At 40.9% G+C, this 20,918-nt stretch overlaps 1 protein-coding gene across 4 annotated transcripts in view; it reads right to left on the bottom strand.

Annotated features, from left to right (window-relative positions):
- The window catches only part of LOC117550272 (extended synaptotagmin-2-like), a 66,351-nt gene that overhangs the window by 20,613 nt on the left and 24,820 nt on the right, over nucleotides 1-20,918 (bottom strand). For all 4 annotated transcript variants that reach the window (XM_034222653.1, XM_034222652.1, XM_034222651.1 and 1 more), the window contains exons 7-12: nucleotides 18,467-18,556; nucleotides 12,465-12,520; nucleotides 4,720-4,840; nucleotides 3,932-4,108; nucleotides 2,772-2,857; nucleotides 1,677-1,725 (exon numbers count right to left, since the gene is read on the bottom strand). In XM_034222653.1, the coding sequence (XP_034078544.1) occupies nucleotides 1,677-1,725; nucleotides 2,772-2,857; nucleotides 3,932-4,108; nucleotides 4,720-4,840; nucleotides 12,465-12,520; nucleotides 18,467-18,556 (579 nt within the window). The remainder of the gene's footprint in view (nucleotides 1-1,676; nucleotides 1,726-2,771; nucleotides 2,858-3,931; nucleotides 4,109-4,719; nucleotides 4,841-12,464; nucleotides 12,521-18,466; nucleotides 18,557-20,918) is intronic.

Raw genomic sequence — 20,918 nt, forward strand, 5'->3', positions numbered from 1 at the left:
AAAGTTGTACAGATGTATTTTTGATCCTCACATATTTGTTTTCAGTTTAAAACCTCTGAACCTGCAAACACAAACCGCTTCCTGTGCACGGATCGCTGTGCATTCGTGTGTGGGTTTTTTGAGACTCCCCTGACGATCAGCCGATTCGTACTTGTAATTGTTTCTATCTATAGCCAATCAGATGTCTCCTTCATTCTAAGCCAATCACATGAGTGCGCCCCCACGAGGGTAGATGTATTGCGTTCATGACGTAGCGCTTCATGTACGCATTTTGCGCAGTCGGGAGCTGACAGCTCCATGGAGCCTGCCTGCAGGCGCTAATGTCAGGACACCCTCCACTCTCAGTACAGCGCCACTTTCCGAACAGGAAATGCACGCAAATACAAGCATAAAGTTATATTATTAAGGTGCAGCGCCACTTTCCGAACCATTGATGAATGCTACACAAAAACGTGTGTTTCCTGTATGGCGAATACAGCTGCTTTATTTATGTCTGCATGAAGTTGTTGTGAGTGTGGAGGGAGCAGCTACAGGTTAGCTTAGCCTAATCGATCAGTGCACTACGAAGCCAGTGCTAGACAGTGACCTGTTAACGGGGAGGAGCCCCGCCGGTCATTATCGGCCGATATTCACTCTTAATAGTTTGATCGGTGCTCTCTATAAAGGCCGATCAGGAGAGCTGGATCTGATCGATATGGACATAAACGCGAGTGAAGTATAACCGGACGAGAGAGAGATCAGATCAGCTGCTGAGTCTGACGGAGACACGCAGCTCTGCATGATCACCTGAAGCTCCGCCCTCTGTTTAGCGAGCTGAATACGCAAAATGCGTATATGAAGTGTCATGAACGCAAGAAATCATACCCTCGTGGGGGCGCGCTCATGTGATTGGCTTAGAATGAAGGAGACATCTGATTGGCTATAGATAGAACAAATTACAAGTACGAATCGGCTGAGCGTCAGGGGAGTCTCAAAAAACCCACACACGAATGCACAGCGATCCGTGCAAAGGAAGCGGTGTGTGTTTGAAGGTGCAGAGGATTTAAACGGAAAACAAATATGTGAGGATCAAAAATACATCTGTAAAACTTTTTTCTGTATTTGGATTTTATTTACATGAATATGAAACGGAACACATTTGTGTGCATTGAGAAACACAAGTGTGACTCCTTCTGTGTGCATGTGTGTATTATGAGACTGTTCTGAGCCCATAGAAAGCAGAAGTCTAGGGAAAATAATTGCAAGTCTCTTCAGTGTGCATCTCACAAAATGAGATGCATTGTGGGACATGTAGTTTATGGGCAACGTGCTCCTGTAAAGCGGAACGTAACCTTATCATAAACGTATTATATTCTTTGCAAGCTCTTGTGGGCCACATAAAATGAAGTGGCGGGCCAGATTTGGCCCCCAGGCCTTGAGTTTGACACCCCTGCTCTAGAGCCTCAATTAATTGGGAGTTTCATCACTATAATGCTACATCATGGCTAACAGGAGGGAACAACTTAATAAACTTGCACAAATTCAACCTTTATCAACAGAAACTCCAATACTAATGGGTTTTGCACACAGGGTTTGAGTGACAGGACACCTCTAAATAAATGACTAATGAGCGCAGAGGAGCAAATATTTCACTAAAAGTCTCCTATTTAAATTTGAGAGTAAAATCTGCAGATTACCTCGTCCACATTCTGCTCCTTCTGCAGCTCGGCCACGTCGATCATCAGACTGAAAAACAAAACACACCGAACTTTATATGAGTGCCGACTCATCACACACACACACACACACACACACACACACATACACACACACACACACACACACACACACACACACACACACACACAACACACACACACACACACACACACACACACACACACACACACACACACACACACACACACACACACACACACACACACACACACACACACCACACACACACACACACACACACACCACACACACACACACCACACACACACACACACACACACCACACACACACACACACACACACACACACACACACACACACACGGTTAATGGCTTCGGGTATGAATTAAAGTCTGACACACCGCTGCGCTCATTAAACCCCAGTGAGAGTCGCTGTGAGGCAGCTTCAGGTTAATGGAGTGTGAAATCCTATTAATGTGACGACTATGATTAGTGTAACACAAGAGAAACACACAATGATACTCTAGAAACTATTATCATTATTATTTGCAGTACACATTAGAGTCGTGTCAGCACTTTTAAATCTGTCTTTTATCACCAAAGTGAATCTGTAATGTTGATTTACTGCTAAAGACTTTGTGTCATAAGTGGGGCCACAACTTTGAATAATCTTATATTATTCAAAGTTCTCAGAGCCCAAAATAACAGCTTTTAATGTCTCATATTGTCCAAACATCAATCGTTAACCAAAGCATATTAATATCTTATAATATGAAACCTGAAGTCTTTATATTTTAGGAGCAAAGACAAGAATAGGTTGACCATTTTTGGTGGATGTGGATGGAAATCTATGGAGAGATACAGTAAAAAACACCAAATCCATGACCCTTTCTGGCCTAAAGCATCCCTAAAAACAGTTCCTTAACTCATGCAAAAATATTTAAATATCATAACGTTTTAAGAGACAGAATATATAAGGCTTGGGCTTTGAGTTTAACAAAGATCAGAGGTTGTAAAGAGAGAGAAACAGAGCGGGGGGAAGGAGAGGGGTTTCACTTTCCAAGGAGTTTTTAATACGTTTGAACATTTACCTCCCGAGGAAGTCGTCTTTATCCGTGTCTTCATCAAACAGCTCGATCTCCAGCATGTTTGGTCCAGCGTGTTCGTACATCAAGGCCTGAAAATACAAATAAACATGAATAAAACTACATTTAAAACGGACAATACTTAGGCTGTGTAACCTGCATTGTTACTGTAGATCCATAGGAAGGATCTGGAGCATTAATAATGTCTTTATAAATACTAATACACATATTTATAATTGTTAAATACTGTTGATAATGTTATATAAGAAGCCAACACTTTTTGTTCACCATATCTTCCTCGGTTATTGTTTGTTTTACTTTCTTTATTAAACATCATAAACCTAATGATACTTTAAATGTATTTACATATACTTTTACAATGTGTTTATTTTGCACTATGGCTTTTAATGTTTTAATTGCCTTGTCTAATAGACTCATCTTGCCTAACCCTCTGAGACCCACATAGGACATTTCCGTGTTTGTATATGTTTGTGTTTTGTCTTATAAATTGTCATTTCTTCAGAGAATAATCAAGTTGTACACATCCCAGAAATCAGCACAACCTCAGCTGAGGATACATGTCACTCATTAGAGACTTATATACAATATAATGTGAAAAGTCCGCTCCAAAGCCTCAGCTGTAGTAAACTTCCTCGGTCTACTTTTAAGACACTAAAATAACGTATTCCAACTTTTATTTACTTTTTGCGCGTGGAATTTGACCGGCTCTCGTTTCAGTACACATAACAACGGAACTGAGTCAGACTCCGATTGGCTGTGACTGCATCCACTCAGAGGGACCGATTCACAAACGTGACTCTTACACTCTTTACGTCACAAACAAAGATGGTGGATGAGAATAGATCTATAAAACACTGCGCCAGAATCAAGGTGAGACTATCCGCATCCTTTAAAACTTTATGCACATTCGTTTCACCAAAAATAAGTAAACGCCTTTGTTTATTGCCGTTTCTAGTTTAAGAGGAAAAACACGGCATGTCTCTGGCTCAAACAGCTCAGAGGTTATGACGCTTTGAACACAACGTAATATTTGGGATCGTATACGGCCCCGTGGGTCTCAGAGGGTTAACAATGAAATAAAATGTAATTTTTCCCATTTGAACTCATATTGAAGCTTTCTATAGGGATCCTCTGTCAGACTTTACCTCATACACTTCGTTCCACTTGGGGTTGACGGTCTCGTGGATGACTTTGCTTTGGAAGAGCTGCGTTCCCACCTTGATGACACCGTACGGGTCGGACTTCCCTTTGATCAGCCCGCCCAAAAACTTGTCTTTACCCAGCAGTTCCTGCGCCTCGATGAAGTGGATCCTCAGCACGCCCTGAGGATTAGAGAATCAAAAGCTTTATTGGCAATTACACAATGGTTACAGAGAAGTTGTTGGCAATCCAAATCTGAAGTTGGTGGCGCCTCCAAATCAACAAGAATACTTCATATTAAAAGAACAGTGCAAGAAAATAGTGCAAATGACACAATGGTAGTAGTAAAGTGAAGGAATAAGTACACATTTTTTGTAATTTAGCAGTTTTTCGGCTTGCTTCTTGAGACAGGATGAGCAATTCACTCAAAAATAAGAGGCTTGATACATTTGGTTTAGTTTATTTTGATTTTTCGACCCATATGCGAACATTTAATTGTAAATACACAGAATACAGATAACAGAAAATCATATAAAACAACCAATTAACAGATTCATTAATTTACTTATTGTCTGAAAACTATGACACTGTAAAATGTGTGAGAGTGTGTGTGTGTGTGTGTGTGTGTGAGTCAAACTTAAATGTGCCTAAATGTATTGATATTATGAGCATATGACTGTGTGAGTGTGTGTGTGTGTGTGTGTGTGTGTGTGTGTGTGTGTGTGTGTGTGTGTGTGTGTGTGTGTGTGTGTGTGTGTGTGTGTGTGTGTGTGTGTGTGTGTGTGTGTGTTACCTGGGGAATGGGGAAGCGGAGCTGGGCCAGTTGGGCCTCTCCCACCAGAGGAATGGTGATCCGGTTGGGAAGAACGAGGAAGCTGTAGATGACGTCCTGGATGATGTTATCACACAAACCACTGAGAGGAAGAGGAGGAGGAGGAGGAGGGAGACGAAGAAGAAGAAAAACACAAGAGCAAAATTATAAAGAGTAACAAGATATTTAAAATAATGCTGTCAAAATTATCGCGTTAACGGCGGTAATTAATTTTTTGAATTAATTGCGTTAAAATATTTAACGCATGTGCAGAATGTCCCGCCCCATACATCCCACCAGTGGCAGCGCCAGGGTATGGCTGGGGTAGGCTACACCCATACCAAGAAACGGCTTAGTCCCAAATAAAGTCTGCCAACTCGCGCAGAGAATTGCACAGACAGCAGTTAGTAAGATTGGTTTCAGTAGCCACTTGTCTGGAAATAACGAAGACCAGAAACGGTTTTGAAAACTTTTGTCACGTAGTGATCGTCTTCTCAATAGAACATCTTTGATAATGTCTTCTGGCCAATCAGAATCAAGATAACGGCGTGGTGTTGTTGCAGGAAGTCCCGACGGAGAATACTTTTGCTGTAGTACAGGTAACACATAACTGGTACGCAGGTTATGTGCGTAATCTGAAATGCGTACCGTCACTTGTGTCACAAAGCGCATTTGCGTACCGACGTACTTGTGAAGCTTTTCCAGAAGGCGGTTAGATCACCGGACGACAGAGTCGGTCTCCGTGTGCACAGACAGGGCTGCTGTTAACGTCGGTCTGTACAACGGAATTGTGCCAAAACTACGCCAACCGGCTGCGGAGGGAGACTCCCCCCCTTCACTGGAGAACTGCGCTAAAACAGCTGATCACAACGTTCACACTCTGTGGTCACGAAGTACTCCACTAGCCGCCCCCCCTCTGTCGACTTTCCTGAAGTACTCCCCCGTTGATAGAAATCAACACGTAATGAATTAAGACCCCACGGTTTGATGATAGGTGTGTGGGCTGTCTTTCATTTTGACACACAGAACAATGTTATAATAAACATACGTATGTTAAATGGATATATCCGCCTTCTTTCATGTATCTTTCCATTCCCACAACAATATACATAAATAAATGGCATATTTTAGACATAGTTCGAATGGTGATTAATCATGATTAATTAATTTTTAAGCTGTGATTAATCTGATTACAAATTGTAATCGTTTGACAGCCCTAATTTAAAACAAAACAAAAATTAATTAAAAGTTCAAAGTACTTTTTCATAAAGGGCAGAAATTGCTGTTTTTTTGGGACTCAAATATTGAGATTTCCTTTTTTCAGTTTAATATTTACATTTCAAAGAAGTGCATTTCTTTGGGTTCGAGACACACAAGATATACGATTAAGAAACCAAAATGTTCCAAAATATTCTGATATTTTAAAGACAAAACTAAAGTTAATGACTTTTATAAAATGTATATTCACTTCAAACTAGGGCTGTGCAATTAATCGTATTTTAATCGCGATTACGATTATGGCTTGCGACAATTATGAAAACAGCATAATTGACAAAATACGATTATTTTGCTGGGTGCGCTTTCGCCGCTCCCTAAAAGCCCACTCGGCCACGTGGGAGTGACATGTGTTGTGAGTGTTCAGCGCGAGCGAAGATGTCAGAACAAGAGCAGCAACTCGTTAAAAAGAAGGGTAAAACTATTTCCACTATTTGCAAGTACTTTGCCATTACATTCCACATCGCTAAAGATATGTGCCCAGTTAGCACTGTTAGCAACCAGGGCTTTAAGCAACTTGTCAACACGTTGGACAAGCGTTACGCGATGCCGTCTCGGTATTATTTCAGCAGGTCTGCGCTGCCTGCGCTATGTGAAAAATGCCGTGGGGAAGTTGAGAGAGATGTGGCTTCAGCTGACTACTTTGCTACCACAACGGACCTATGGTCTAGCCCAGGGGTGCCCAACCAGTCGATCGCGAGATGTGTCTAAAAATAGAACAACAATATTCTGTTTTATCGTTAATGTCCTGTAACATAATCTTCCTGTGCCAGAATAATGCACTTGAACGCATCAAAGCTTTGTGATTGGCCGGACCATGACGGTGGGCCAGCCTTCAACGTTTAACTGAGTGGAATCAGACCCGGCGTCATGGGCGGGCCCCATGGGGCCGGGCCCGCCCATCCAGGATTTGGGCCCGCTGTTTTAATCAGGCCTGAATACAACATTTTAATTGTTTTATTATTATGTTCAGTGGCGGCGCCAGGGTATACTGGGGTAGGCTACAGCCATACCAAGAAATGGCTTAGCCCCACCATGAAAAAGGATTTTAAAGTAAGCTAAATAAAGTCCGCCAACTCGCGCGGAGTAAATTGCACAGACAGCAGTAAATACCGAAGACTAGAAACGGTTGGAAAACTTTTGTCACGTAGTGATCATCTTCTCAATAGAACATCTTTGATAATGTCTTCTGGCCAATCAGAATCACGATAACGACGTGGTGTTGTTGCAGGAAGTCCCGACGGAGAATACTTTTGCTGTAGTACATTTCTAGCCTACATCGATACAACATTACGTGTTGATAGAAATCAACACGTAATGAAATGAGACCCCACGGTTTGATGAGTGATAGGTGTGTGGGCTGTCTTTCATTTTGACACACAGAACAATGGGGGCTATCCACCCTTATCCACAATGTAAAGTCATTCACACAGCCTCTTCCCTCTTCTCTCTGTGAGGAGCAGCAGGTTCAGCTTTCAGAACAAAGTAACACAAAACTAAAATGGCATTCATTTTTTTTAAATATGTCGTGTAGTAATAGATTTATTTATTTCTCTTCTCAAGAGAGTACCAGAATGTGTATTTTATGTTAGTATTTCAAAAAATCTCCTGGGGGAGAATCCCCCCAGACCCCCCTGCAGGGGTTGGGTTTTCAGCATGTCAACTCTTTCACCTGTGGGGAAATTGCAGGATTGGCTCCAGGTCGCCCTTTTTATTTACTACAACACAAATGTGCCTTTTTATTTCAAACAGTTCAATTTGGATTGAGACAGGGAAATAATCTAAACCTCACGCGTGGCGTTTCACTGTCAAGGGGAGCGTGTATGTAATTACATTGCAAATACTGACTTGAGCCCCACCACTGTATGGGTTAGCCCTACCATAGATTAACCAACAAAAATACTCTGGAGCCGCCACTGATTATGTTTATTGTTGTTATTTGTAGGGCTTTGTCCTAATATTTATTTTTGTTTTAAACTATATTGAAAGATTATTTTATTTTTTTGCTATGAAATTCTGAATGAAAGGCTGCGCAAGAGACTGGTTTTTCGCTGGGTTGAGTCGTGTGGGTTTTTGAGTGAGATGCGGCACAGCAGCCTGTCAGTTTACTCTTGCTAGGTTAGTTTGGCTATTATCATTTATATTTATCTGCAACAATATCAGGAAGTGGTTCACACTTATACACTTGAAAGGAATATGGCAACTCAGCGCCAGATGCAGGCACATTAGAAGACATCAGTTACCAACGAGCTAGCAAGCCAGTCAGGGACAAGGGAGGCTGGCAATTATATTTTGAAGATAAATTGACTCTCAAGCCGACCGCTGCACATGCTCTCTGCCTCGCTCAATTTCTCTCTCTCTCCATCGCTCAACCTTACTCCACCTCTCCACCCTGTGCGCTCAGGTTTGCCTGTGTCCTGCCCAAGTAGGCACAGCGTTACAAATGTGCCACAAAACCAACCAATGGATGTAGCCTATTATAAGACCGTCAACAGCCTTATGGCAACCTAACCCCCCCCCCCCCCCCCCCCCCCCCCCCCCTTGACAAATCTCGAGATTTCCCAGGAAATGTAAGTTTCGTGGTGGGCCCGCCCTGGTAAATCAAATGCCCGCCCAGAGACGTATGTCTGCCGCCGGGTCTGAGTGGAATAATGAATATGTTTTACCAAAATGTTGGCTATATGTTAAGGAGTTTTCAGTAGGTTGTGACAGTGCACTGCATCATATTTGATTTAATTTATTTTGGTCTAATTTATTTTTATTTATCATATTATTAATATATGTTTAGTATGGTTTTGGAAGTGCGCTCCAACATATTTGTTGATCTTGTTTATTGGTAAAATATTATTTGTTTTAAAGTTCAATAAATGGTCAATGAATAATCGTCAAAATAATCGTGATATCAATTATTGACCCAAATAATCGTGATTATGATTTTTGCCATAATCGCACAGCCCTACTTCATACCATGTTTTAAATCCACAGGTTTTGTGATGTTTTTTACTTTCACTTGAAATACTGCATTATTTTGTGATTTTATTTAATGTGATTTTACTAACATGTGCTTGTCTCTTTGTTGTAACAATGTACAATTCCCCGTTGTTGAAAAATAAAGGATATCTGTTTTCATATGTAAGTATGCATGGATGACATCCCCTAATTCCCTCTAGAGGGCAGCAGCATCGTGCATTAAAACACAGCTGCTCTGCCTCACTACTGGAATAAATCCCCCCTGGAGGAGCTGATCCTGGGTCTGTGTATCAGACTCTAAATTCATGCAAAAGCTCTGAAGTTGATCTCAGTTAATTCCTGGTCTGCTGACTCACTAAACACATCAGGATGTCCTGCTGCATCAGGACGAAACATGCAAATCCTCACTGAGGAAATAATGAGGGCTCTCACAGGAAGGAAGGGAGGGAGAGAGAGAGGAGGGTGGGGCAAGGGCAGGGCTCGCACACACACACACACACACACACACACACACACACACACACACACACACACACACACACACACACACACACACACACACACACACACACACACACACACACACACACACACACACACACACACACACACACACACACACACACACACACACACACACACACACACACACACACACACACACACACAGGTGATGTCATACAAACTCGTCAAACAAGGAAGGCTACATTTCACAGGGCGGAGACTTTTGGAAACCGCAGTGTTTCTCTGCTGAAACAAACAGTGAATCAGCAGGAACCAGCAACAAGTCAACACAGAGGAAACCAGCCAGCAGTGTGTTAGCACACTTATGATAGGATGTCTCCTGTTGCATGTATCATCTGGGCTTCTTTTAGGATACAAATTAATGGGTGGAAGCGCAATAAACTCAAAACAATAAGTACAACACTATGGGGGAAAGTCAGGTTTCAAAAATACATACTGTTGTTATTAGCCGAGCTAGCTTCTTGGCTAAATAATTGGCAAAAGAGTGATGCAGTGATGATGTATTTTTGTAGGCCGACATGGAAGTTAGCATCTCCCTGACAAAAAGCCAATGGGATTCTTCCATTGGATTTTGGAATATAGCAGAAAATAAGATCTGCTACAAAAGAATGATTCGATACTCAGCAGGATTATATTAAAATCAATTTATGGTTTTAGACGTAAAAAACTAAAGGAACTACAGCACGGTCACATGACTTCATGTCACCACCGCTAAGCTAAAGGTGGCTAATGTTGGGCTATAAAGGACCTACAGCACGGTCACATGATTTCACATCACCGATGCTAAGCTAAAGGTGGCTAATGTTGGGCTATAAAGGAACTACAGCACGGTCACATGACTTCACGTCACCACCGCTAAGCTAAAGGTGGCTAATGTTGGGCTATAAAGGAACTACAGCACGGTCACATGACTTCACGTCACCACCGCTAAGCTAAAGGTTGCTAATGTTGGGCTATAAAGGAACTACAGCACGGTCACATGACTTCACGTCACCACCGCTAAGCTAAAGGTGGCTAATGTTGGGCTATAAAGGAACTACAGCACGGTCACATGACTTCACGTCACCACCGCTAAGCTAAAGGTTGCTAATGTTGGGCTATAAAGGAACTACAGCACGGTCACATGACTTCACGTCACCACCGCTAAGCTAAAGGTGGCTAATGTTGGGCTATAAAGGAACTACGGCACGGTCACATGACTTCACGTCACCACCGCTAAGCTAAAGGTGGCTAATGTTGGGCTATAAAGGAACTACAGCACGGTCACATGACTTCACGTCACCACCGCTAAGCTAAAGGTGGCTAATGTTGGGCTATAAAGGAACTACATCACGGTCACATGACTTCACGTCACCACCGCTAAGCTAAAGGTGGCTAATGTTGGGCTATAAAGGAACTACATCACGGTCACATGACTTCACATCACCACCGCTAAGCTAAAGGTGGCTAATGTTGGGCTATAAAGGAACTACGGCACGGTCACATGACTTCACGTCACCACCGCTAAGCTAAAGGTGGCTAATGTTGGGCTATAAAGGAACTACAGCACGGTCACATGACTTCACGTCACCACCGCTAAGCTAAAGGTGGCTAATGTTGGGCTATAAAGGAACTACAGCAAGGTCACATGACTTCACATCACCACCGCTAAGCTAAAGGTGGCTAATGTTGGGCTATAAAGGAACTACAGCAGGGTCACATGACTTCACATCACCACCGCTAAGCTAAAGGTGGCTAATGTTGGGCTATAAAAGAACTACAGCACGGTCACATGACTTCACGTCACCACCGCTAAGCTAAAGGTGGCTAATGTTGGGCTATAAAGGAACTACAGCAAGGTCACATGACTTCACATCACCACCGCTAAGCTAAAGGTGGCTAATGTTGGGCTATAAAGGAACTACAGCAGGGTCACATGACTTCACATCACCACCGCTAAGCTAAAGGTGGCTAATGTTGGGCTATAAAAGAACTACAGCACGGTCACATGACTTCACGTCACCACCGCTAAGCTAAAGGTGGCTAATGTTGGGCTATAAAGGAACTACAGCACGGTCACATGACTTCACATCACCACCGCTAAGCTAAAGGCGGCTAATGTTGGGCTATAAAGGAACTACAGCTCGGTCACATGACTTCACGTCACCACCGCTAAGCTAAAGGTGGCTAATGTTGGTCGTGATGACGTTTAGTCGTCTCATTTAGACACTTGTTAGCAACCGCGTTTTTTTTTATTCAACAGTGGGGTATTTACTGATGTATTTGATGTCGTCTGGAAGTGCATAATCTATCCGACATCACAACTCAGTCTGCGGCGGCTCCACTTTTATAATCACGTTACTATAAATACGATACTTAGTGGGGAAATGAATAAAGGTCATAATCCATTCTGTAATCCGCTGGTAAATGTAATGTAATTTCAGCAGCAGTCTGAGAGTGTGTCCACTGGGAACGTCTCTTCAAAAGCACCAGCTTTATTTTGTCAGGAAATATTTTCCCTTCTGGACGCTGCAAAGAAACGTCCGAGTGCTCAGCATGGTTTTATTTAAATACTAAAGAGTGTGTGTGCACCTTCGTTCTATACAACAACAAACGGAGTAATTCAAGGTAAAATCAATGGATGCAGAGACCAGCAACACACACACACACACACACACACACACACACACACACACACACACACACACACACACACACACACACACACACACACACACACACACACACACACACACACACACACACACACACACACACACACACACACACACACACACACACACACACACACACACACACACACACACACACACACACACACACACACACACACCACACACACACACACACCACACACACACACACACACACACACACACACACACACACACACACACACACACACACACACACACACACACACACACACACACACACACACACACACACTTTCTCACCTGACACCAGGAATATCCAGCATGTTTGTGAGTCCCGACCAATTGATGTCCAGCAACTGAAATAATAGATGAAGATAAAAGGAAAACAATAATTAGGTAAATACATAAAGTTTTTAACAGGTATATTACATGACCTCTTAAACTGTTAAACATATTAATGGATATCACAATTACATAGACACACTTTTAGACTTTTGTTTTGACACCAGATGAGTCTTTAGATGAGCCTTTAATGTGACGATCAAATAGGTTTAAGTTTTCTGGTGATGCTGAGCTAAAGATATAAGCTACAACAATTTAAAAAAACAATTACTATTTTTGAGGTTTTTTGTAGAAATAATTGTACTACCTATCAAATGGTGGATTTTCCCCTGATAGCAACTTAGGTTTTAAAGTATTTAAACACATTTAATGGCCTGTTATATTTTTGTTTGTGCAATATTCTGTTAAGTAAAATAGTTACATTTACAGTATTTCAAATATAAAAAGTTACGATTTAATATGGACAATTAATCTTATCGGATCAATCAGATACAAACAAAAGCTTAATATATTCCAACTCTAAACATAATTATAAGGAACTATTTTTAAATCTCCTTCAATAACTAAATACAACAACTCTCAGCTGCAGCAGAAACATTAAGAAAAGTGATTTTACGTTTTACAGTTCATACACTTTTTCACCAATGATTTTCAATGATTTTCCATGACTTCTCAATGACTTCTCAATGACCTTTATCTCATTTTCCATGACCAAAAAAAAATGACCACTGAAAATGGTTTATTTGAACATGGAACAGGAACATAATGTCTGCATATGAAACATGTTGTGCCTATGTAAAACAAATCAAATAGTAGGCTTACTAGCTTCTACAGGAAAAGCAACTGCAGTCAAGGAGGCAAACTCATCAGGTATGAAAAAGGTGACAAGGATCCGAGCCCCCCCCCCCCACTCACTACAGTTCAGAGGTACATGGTGTACTTCGACTCCACTACAGTTCAGAGGTACATGGTGTACTTCGACTCCACTACAGTTCAGAGGTACATGGTGTACTTCTACTCCACTACAGTTCAGAGGTACATGGTGTACTTCGACTCCACTACAGTTCAGAGGTACATGGTGTACTTCGACTCCACTACAGTTCAGAGGTACATGGTGTACTTCTACTCCACTACAGTTCAGAGGTACATGGTGTACTTCTACTCCTCTACAGTTCAGAGGTACATGGTGTACTTCGACTCCACTACAGTTCAGAGGTACATGGTGTACTTCGACTCCACTACAGTTCAGAGGTACATGGTGTACTTCTCCTCCACTACATGTATTTAATACCTTTAGTTACTTCACAGATCTGGATGAATGATGTGAAATATAACCAAGTGTTGAATCAGACTTTAGTTCCACCTGGAGTAAATCCACCAGCTACCCTGCAGTATACAAAGCCATTCAAACTAGCTGCACCTTCACCAGCTTTGAGAACACTTTCATGATCAATCATTATAAAACATATCATATCCACTGAACAAAAATATAAATGCAACACTTTTGTTTTTGCTCCCATTTTTCATGAGATGAACTCAAAGATCTAAAACATTTTCTATAAACACAAAATAACCATTTCTCTCTAATATTGTTCACAAATCTGAAGAAATCTGTGATAGTGAGCACTTCTCCTTTGCCGAGATAATCCATCCCACCTCACAGGTGTGGCATATCAAGATGCTGATTAGACAGCATGATTATTGCACAGGTGTGCTTTAGGCTGGCCGCAATAAAAGGCCACTCTGAAATGTTCAGTTTTATCACACAGCACAATGCCACAGATGTTGCAAGTTTTGAGGGAGCGTGCAATTGGCATGCTGACAGCAGGAATGTCCACCAGAGCTGTTGCCCGTGAATGAGCTCGCGACCGCAGATTATTTCAGCGATTAGATTAAATGTAAATTATATTTGATGCAACTTTAGTTACATTTCCATGACTTTTTCAAAACTTTGGGAAAAATATTGTTTTCCACGACTTTTCCAGGGCCTGGAATTTGCATTTTCAATTTCCATGACTTTTCCAGGTTTTCAATGACCGTACGTACGAACCCTGGTTTTAGCTTTTGAACTAAATCTCAATGATTTGTCTTCTACATATTCTCAGCTCCTCAGGTTCGGGCTGCACCATGACTCTGCAGATCCGACTGTAACTCAATCGACCCGTTACTCAATAGAGCTGATTGCGTTAGCTCTCAAACAAACAGGAAGTCTGTGCTGAGGTACTTTGTAAATGACATTGCATAAACAAATTAACAGCTATTAGATACAACAGTGGATAAGGAGAAGTCAAAATAAGAAAAGTGTTTCTTATGAAAGGAAAGTTAGGTCTCCTTATATTACTTGACGTAGATGGAGGTGATATGGATTCCTTTTTTTAGCAACACACACTTTGCAGGAAAGAAAAATGCTAGAAAAGTGCAGTAAGAAGACTGGACAAAAACCAAATTGAACAATACAGAAAACGTAACCTGGCTGTATAACATAATGTTCCAGATGTTGTTAAAGTAATATATCCTAATATTTCAGGAGAGAAATGTCAGAATCCTGTGATTTTCTGAGGAAAATTGGAATTATTTGTTTCTCAGAATTCTCATTTTGATCTCAAATCTCCAAAATCATGTTCACATAGTTTTAAAACTGACTAATCAAAAAGGTATTATAGTTGACTGTAATTTCTCCCAATGTTCCAGGTGTTGTAATCTTCATTACACTAACTGTAAGGTCCATATCACCAGACTCATGTTGGGAATCTTAAAATAACAGCAGGCACCATGAGATGAGCGCAGCCTCGTGCCAGCTGTCAGGGTTAACATATGTGAACTTAAGGTGGAATGGCACGCGTGTTTTAAAACATATCACTGTGTGTGTGTGTGTGTGTGTGTGTGTGTGTGTGTGTGTGTGTGTGTGTGTGTGTGTGTGTGTGTGTGTGTGTGTGTGTGTGTGTGTGTGTGTGTGTGTGTGTGCGTGTGTAAGGGTTAGGCATGTGTTGGTTATGGTTAAGGTTAGGATAAGGAAATACATGTAAGTCAATATAATGTCCCCTGAAGTGATGTAAACATGGTGTGTGTGTGTGTGTGTGTGTGTGTGTGTGTGTGTGTGTGTGTGTGTGTGTGTGTGTGTGTGCGTGTGCGTGTGTAAGGGTTAGGCATGTGTTGGTTATGGTTAAGGTTAGGATAAGGAAATACATGTAAGTCAATATAATGTCCCCTGAAGTGATGTAAACATGGTATGTGTGTGTGTGTGTGTGTGTGTGTGTGTGTGTGTGTGTGTGTGTGTGTGTGTGTGTTACGGATTAAGAGTGACTGCAATGTTGAATGAAAAAGGGTTTTGAAAGAGGCTTAAATTGTGAAGTACTGGGAGCAGTTGTACAGCTGATGAGGAAAAGTGACGCATGAAACTGCAGAAATGAAGACAGCTCCTCAAAGATCATTCATTCAGATCCTTAGAAGTAAAAGTACAACACTGTCGAAATACTCTCTTATAAGGAAGTACTGTGTTGCAAAAGGTATTTAGGTAAGTGGGATCATATGCACTTATAGTTTATGGAGTAAGAATACTCATTTATAAGACAAGTTATCAAAAATAAACAAAAACGTAAAATCATTTCAAAAGCTGGCAATGTGAAATGATTTTACACAAATAAAAAGCTAAATTGCATCCAATAATGTTCTGTTAGTTCACATTATTTAAGGTACTTAAAAATATAAGTTTGGATAATGTTAATCCACATCAAAACATCGTGTTTTTTAGTGGTACAATATTTCCCTTCTTTGAACGGTAGTGTGTGTGTGTGTGTTTGTGTGTGTGTGTGTGTCTTTCTGTGGCCTAGTTAGCGCTCTAGATGTAGACCACGGTTACCCACAATGCCCCGTTCTGCCACGCTGGCACAGGAAGACAAAGAAAGCAGCGCGGGGGGTTTCTCAGAACAACTCATATCGGAAAAAATGATGACTCAAAAATGTCAGCTTCAATAATAATCTTCTTGTAGAGAAGTAATAACTGTCTCTCTTTGTTTATGTGTGCTTTCTCCTAAGACCTGTACACAGACGTCTACTCGGTCCATATGCAAATGACAGATCAAAATATAGAATATGCAAATTCTCTGAGGAGAGGAAACTATTGCACATGTCTGTTGAAAGATCTTGAAGGTACATTTGTATATGGGAACCGGTTAGGGCTGCAAAATGGCGATATGGGCTAATATTCAAATATCTGTGAATTAACTGCATAGATATCCCAGTCTACAAATCCTATTCTACAGACTTAATAACATATCTTTGTTTAATACAGATCCTCTTAAACAAGTGAGAATAATGATGCAAAAATGATCAATCCCTTCAATGGCAATACCAGTCAAGATAATCGCAAAGTAGTTTCATGCATAATCCTGTAATCGTGCAGCCTTAGTATGCAAATATTCAAGATGTAATACAAATCTCATTATGGATTAGTTTCATATTCAAATCACAGGAAGCGCAATATTTGTTACAGCCAAATATGTGTATAAATGACCCTGAACTAATTGCATAAACATCCTGGCCTGCAAATCCTATTCTACAGACTTAATAGCATATCTTTGTTTAATACAGATCCTCTTAAACAAGTGAGAATAAAGGACCTCGGGACTGCAGATGGAAATGAGCTACTAGCTCAAATCTGGCATAATGGAAAAACCAGTTAAGATAATAATCGCAAAGTAGTTTTGTGCATAATCCTGTAATCGTGCAGCCCTAGTGTTCCCGTATCAAAGGCTGCATCTGGAAGACGTGCAGAATCAGAGGAAGGAAGAGAGCAGTCAGCGAGGAATGCACTGATAAAGAGGACCAGAGGAAAGAGGTCGAAGGTTAAAGCTACTCACTGGTGCAACCATTTTCAACGTACATGAAAAGTTTGAAACTGTGTACTCTTCCCTAACCGATTCATCACTTTTAAGCTGAATTAGAACCCAGATTTACTAAAGTCAACCATGATGTCTAACATGTTTTAGTTTATTGTGCTGTGATTTCAACCATATTCTTTTTTTACTACAGTGTTCTTAAAATAGTTCTCTATCGTGTTCTTTGACCCCAAGTCAAATTCCTCGTATGTCTCACCCTACCTGGTAATAAACCTGTTTCTGATTCTGATTTGTTTGTCTATCATTTTAAATGTTTTTGTACCATTCATCTTGTCTTATTCTGTAGGGGGGGGTTACAAAATGGACAACCTGCACACCTGTTTTTTGTCTTTGACACTGTACGTGTTGTTTAAAGGTCACCTATCATGCTATCTTTAGGCAATAGCATAGGTCTCAGATATATAAAAATATATAAAAACATGTCTATGAAGTGTTTTGCTCAAAATACCAAACAGATCACCCATTCTAGCCACGCCTCATATCCCTCTATTTCACTTCCTGTTTCTAAAGTGCTGATTTTATGTATAAACCTTTAAAAAAAAAGAAAAAAAGGAAGGGGCTGAGCTCATGCGGGACCCGGCAGCTACCGTCTAAACTAAATGCTGCCGTGATGAAACGCCATATCATGGATTATCAAGGATTCTCTCTGAAACAGTATGGAGCTCAAAGGCTTTCTCTCTTGCCGGTTATACCACAAGGTGAGTTCCTTTTTACTTCCTGCTTCTTCACACACATGCTCTCCAGTACAGGTTAGCTCTGAGTGTTAGCGATGCTAATGTAAACACCGACCATATTACGTCCAAAACAGTCGGGCATTGTTTCTGATAGCAACGTTTCTGATTGGGCCGTGGGTCCACATTTCAGATATTACGTCATATCCGACGCAAATCTGGATCAGCTCCGTTGTTCCCCCGTTTTTAGAGATTTGGGTACGGAGGAAAAGAGAGAGGGTTTTATTTTCTGACGCTGCGTGAGTTCCCCGACACACCGGGGACACATATATGTTTAAAAGACATCACAAAGTGCATTTTGCCCTTGGTCCCCTTTAAGATAAAAACTCACTGGTTTCTTGAGGAAGAAGACGGACAGCGCTCCGATCAGAGGCATGTCTCCCAGCAGAGGCTCCATCACCACTCTCAGCGTCCCATGGAGCTGCAGAGGATATAATACAACACATAATGAATTAGTCAGTTAGTCCTTAGTGATGTTTAATATCTCACTGAAACGTATTTATTTTAAAAAGTCCCATAACATATCATGTAAGGCCATTTATCAGCTGTTTTTTTAAGCAGATATTCCTTATGTATTTCGTATACATGTATCCAACTTCTACTATCTTATTTGTTTCATTCACCGATTTAATATGATCTTTTGAACACACACACACACACACACACACACACACACACACACACACACACACACACACACACACACACACACACACACACACACACACACACACACACACACACACACACACACACACACACACACACACACACACACACACACACACACACACACACACACACACACACACACACACACACACACACACACACACACACACACACACACACACACACACACACACTCTGAAGTAACATCAGTGAATGTTTCCACTTGAAGACACACACACACACACACACTCTGTCAGTGACTCAGAGCTCAGATATGCAGCCTGCCCGTCTGCAGCACCAAATTTGGTCGTAACTCACTGTGAGTAATCAAATACCAACATTAAGATCAAAATGGGCGCAGTGAAGAGATTTAAGATTAATTTTGTTTATACACACCAACCTCCTTCCTGAAGGTTTATAAATCATGGGCAGGAGATTGTGTGTGTCAGGATGATGCATTTTAACCCGAGGTAGAAGAAGTACTCGGAATTTGTACTAGGGGTGCACCGAATGGGAAATTCTTGGCCGAAACCGATACTGAAAATAGGAAACAGTTGGCCGAAAGCCGAATGCCAATAGGCCGAAAAGGATTAATAGAAATATATATATATAATGTATACATTTGTTACCAATGTTGTTCAGCTACCTGATTATGGAAATAGACATGATTATGGCAAAACTTAACTTAAATAATAATCACTATTATGGGTCCATAAAACATTTATTCAGCACTTTTGAATGCATACAGTACATTTATATATGTCATGTATTATTGCTAAAAAACATGATATCGCAGTCTTAGTGTCGCCAACTCGTTTCTAATATGCAAAGACAACAAATGCGTCTATGATGTATTTTTGATCAGACGAGATCTCTCCCCCCCGTCTGTGTGCGAGGGGGCGGGGCAGTTTACACACACGCAGCTGCTACATGCAGCGGAGCACACTGCGGAGATAGCGGAGAGAACGCGCTCCGAGGTGTGGTTAAACTTTACCCGTCTCGATGTGGAGAATACTTGTTACCATAAGTGCAATAAGAGTTTAGCATGTAAGCACGAGCAATTTGTCTAAACATTTAGCAAAAGTGTACCGCATGCAGACGGAGGAATGTACCGGGTTCGACCGTCTCTCTAGCAGCTCTGTAGCTCCATCCACGAGTAACGTTTCCACGTCAGGTGTTATGTATGCTAGCAGCAACACACGGAGTTAACTACATTATACAAACATGGGTTAATGATTAGAGGTAACTGAGTTATTTAGTTTGTTAAAATTTCAGCTATTCTGTTTACAGTCTGTCATCAGATTATTTAATACGATTTGTTAAAGGCTCAGGGCAATCTCGATGACAAAGGTCAATGTTCCCCCCCCTGTGAGCCAGCCGCGAGCATGGTCGCCGCGTCTTTATTACGTCATCACAACAACACGTTAGGTTACCAACGTAAGCCTGTTCTGACATTCGGTGATATTTGTTCGGTGCTAAAACCCTTTCGGCCGAAAGGGCCTTTTTAACCATTTTCGGCCGATAATTTTCGGTGGCCGAATATTCGCTGCATCCCTAATTTGTACTTAAGGAAAAGTAGTAATGCTAAAATGTAAGAAATAAAATAAATGCATAAATAAAAACATAATAATAAATAAATCAATAATAAATCAATAATAATACATTAATAATATACATAAAATACATAAATGAATAGATAATAAAATAAATGAATTCAATGAATTAATATTAAGTAAATAGAGTAAAAAAATGTTGAAGGTATCATTAAATTAAACTTTGTACAATAAAAATAATAAAATGAAGGACATTGGAGATTGTTTCAGCGGCAGAACATTTTAAATAAGGCAAGAAGAGGGGAGTAAGTTCACATCTACTAATAAAAGCTATATATTTAACTACATGAGAAAGCTTGTTTTCATATTCTGCTAAAATTAATATAAATAAGTGAATGTTCTTCATTATATTCCACCATGGTTTTAGCAGAAGAAGCAGTCCTGTTCTGGAGTAAGTGGCGTGAGAAAGTCTCAGAAAGTGACTCATCATTCATGCTCAGCTCTAACTACTTATTTCTTCAGCAGTCTCTAAAAGCCGACACGCTGCAGATGTACAGT

Source organism: Gymnodraco acuticeps, unplaced genomic scaffold (genome assembly GCF_902827175.1).
Source record: "Gymnodraco acuticeps unplaced genomic scaffold, fGymAcu1.1, whole genome shotgun sequence".
NCBI classification, from domain to species: Eukaryota; Metazoa; Chordata; class Actinopteri; order Perciformes; family Bathydraconidae; genus Gymnodraco; species Gymnodraco acuticeps.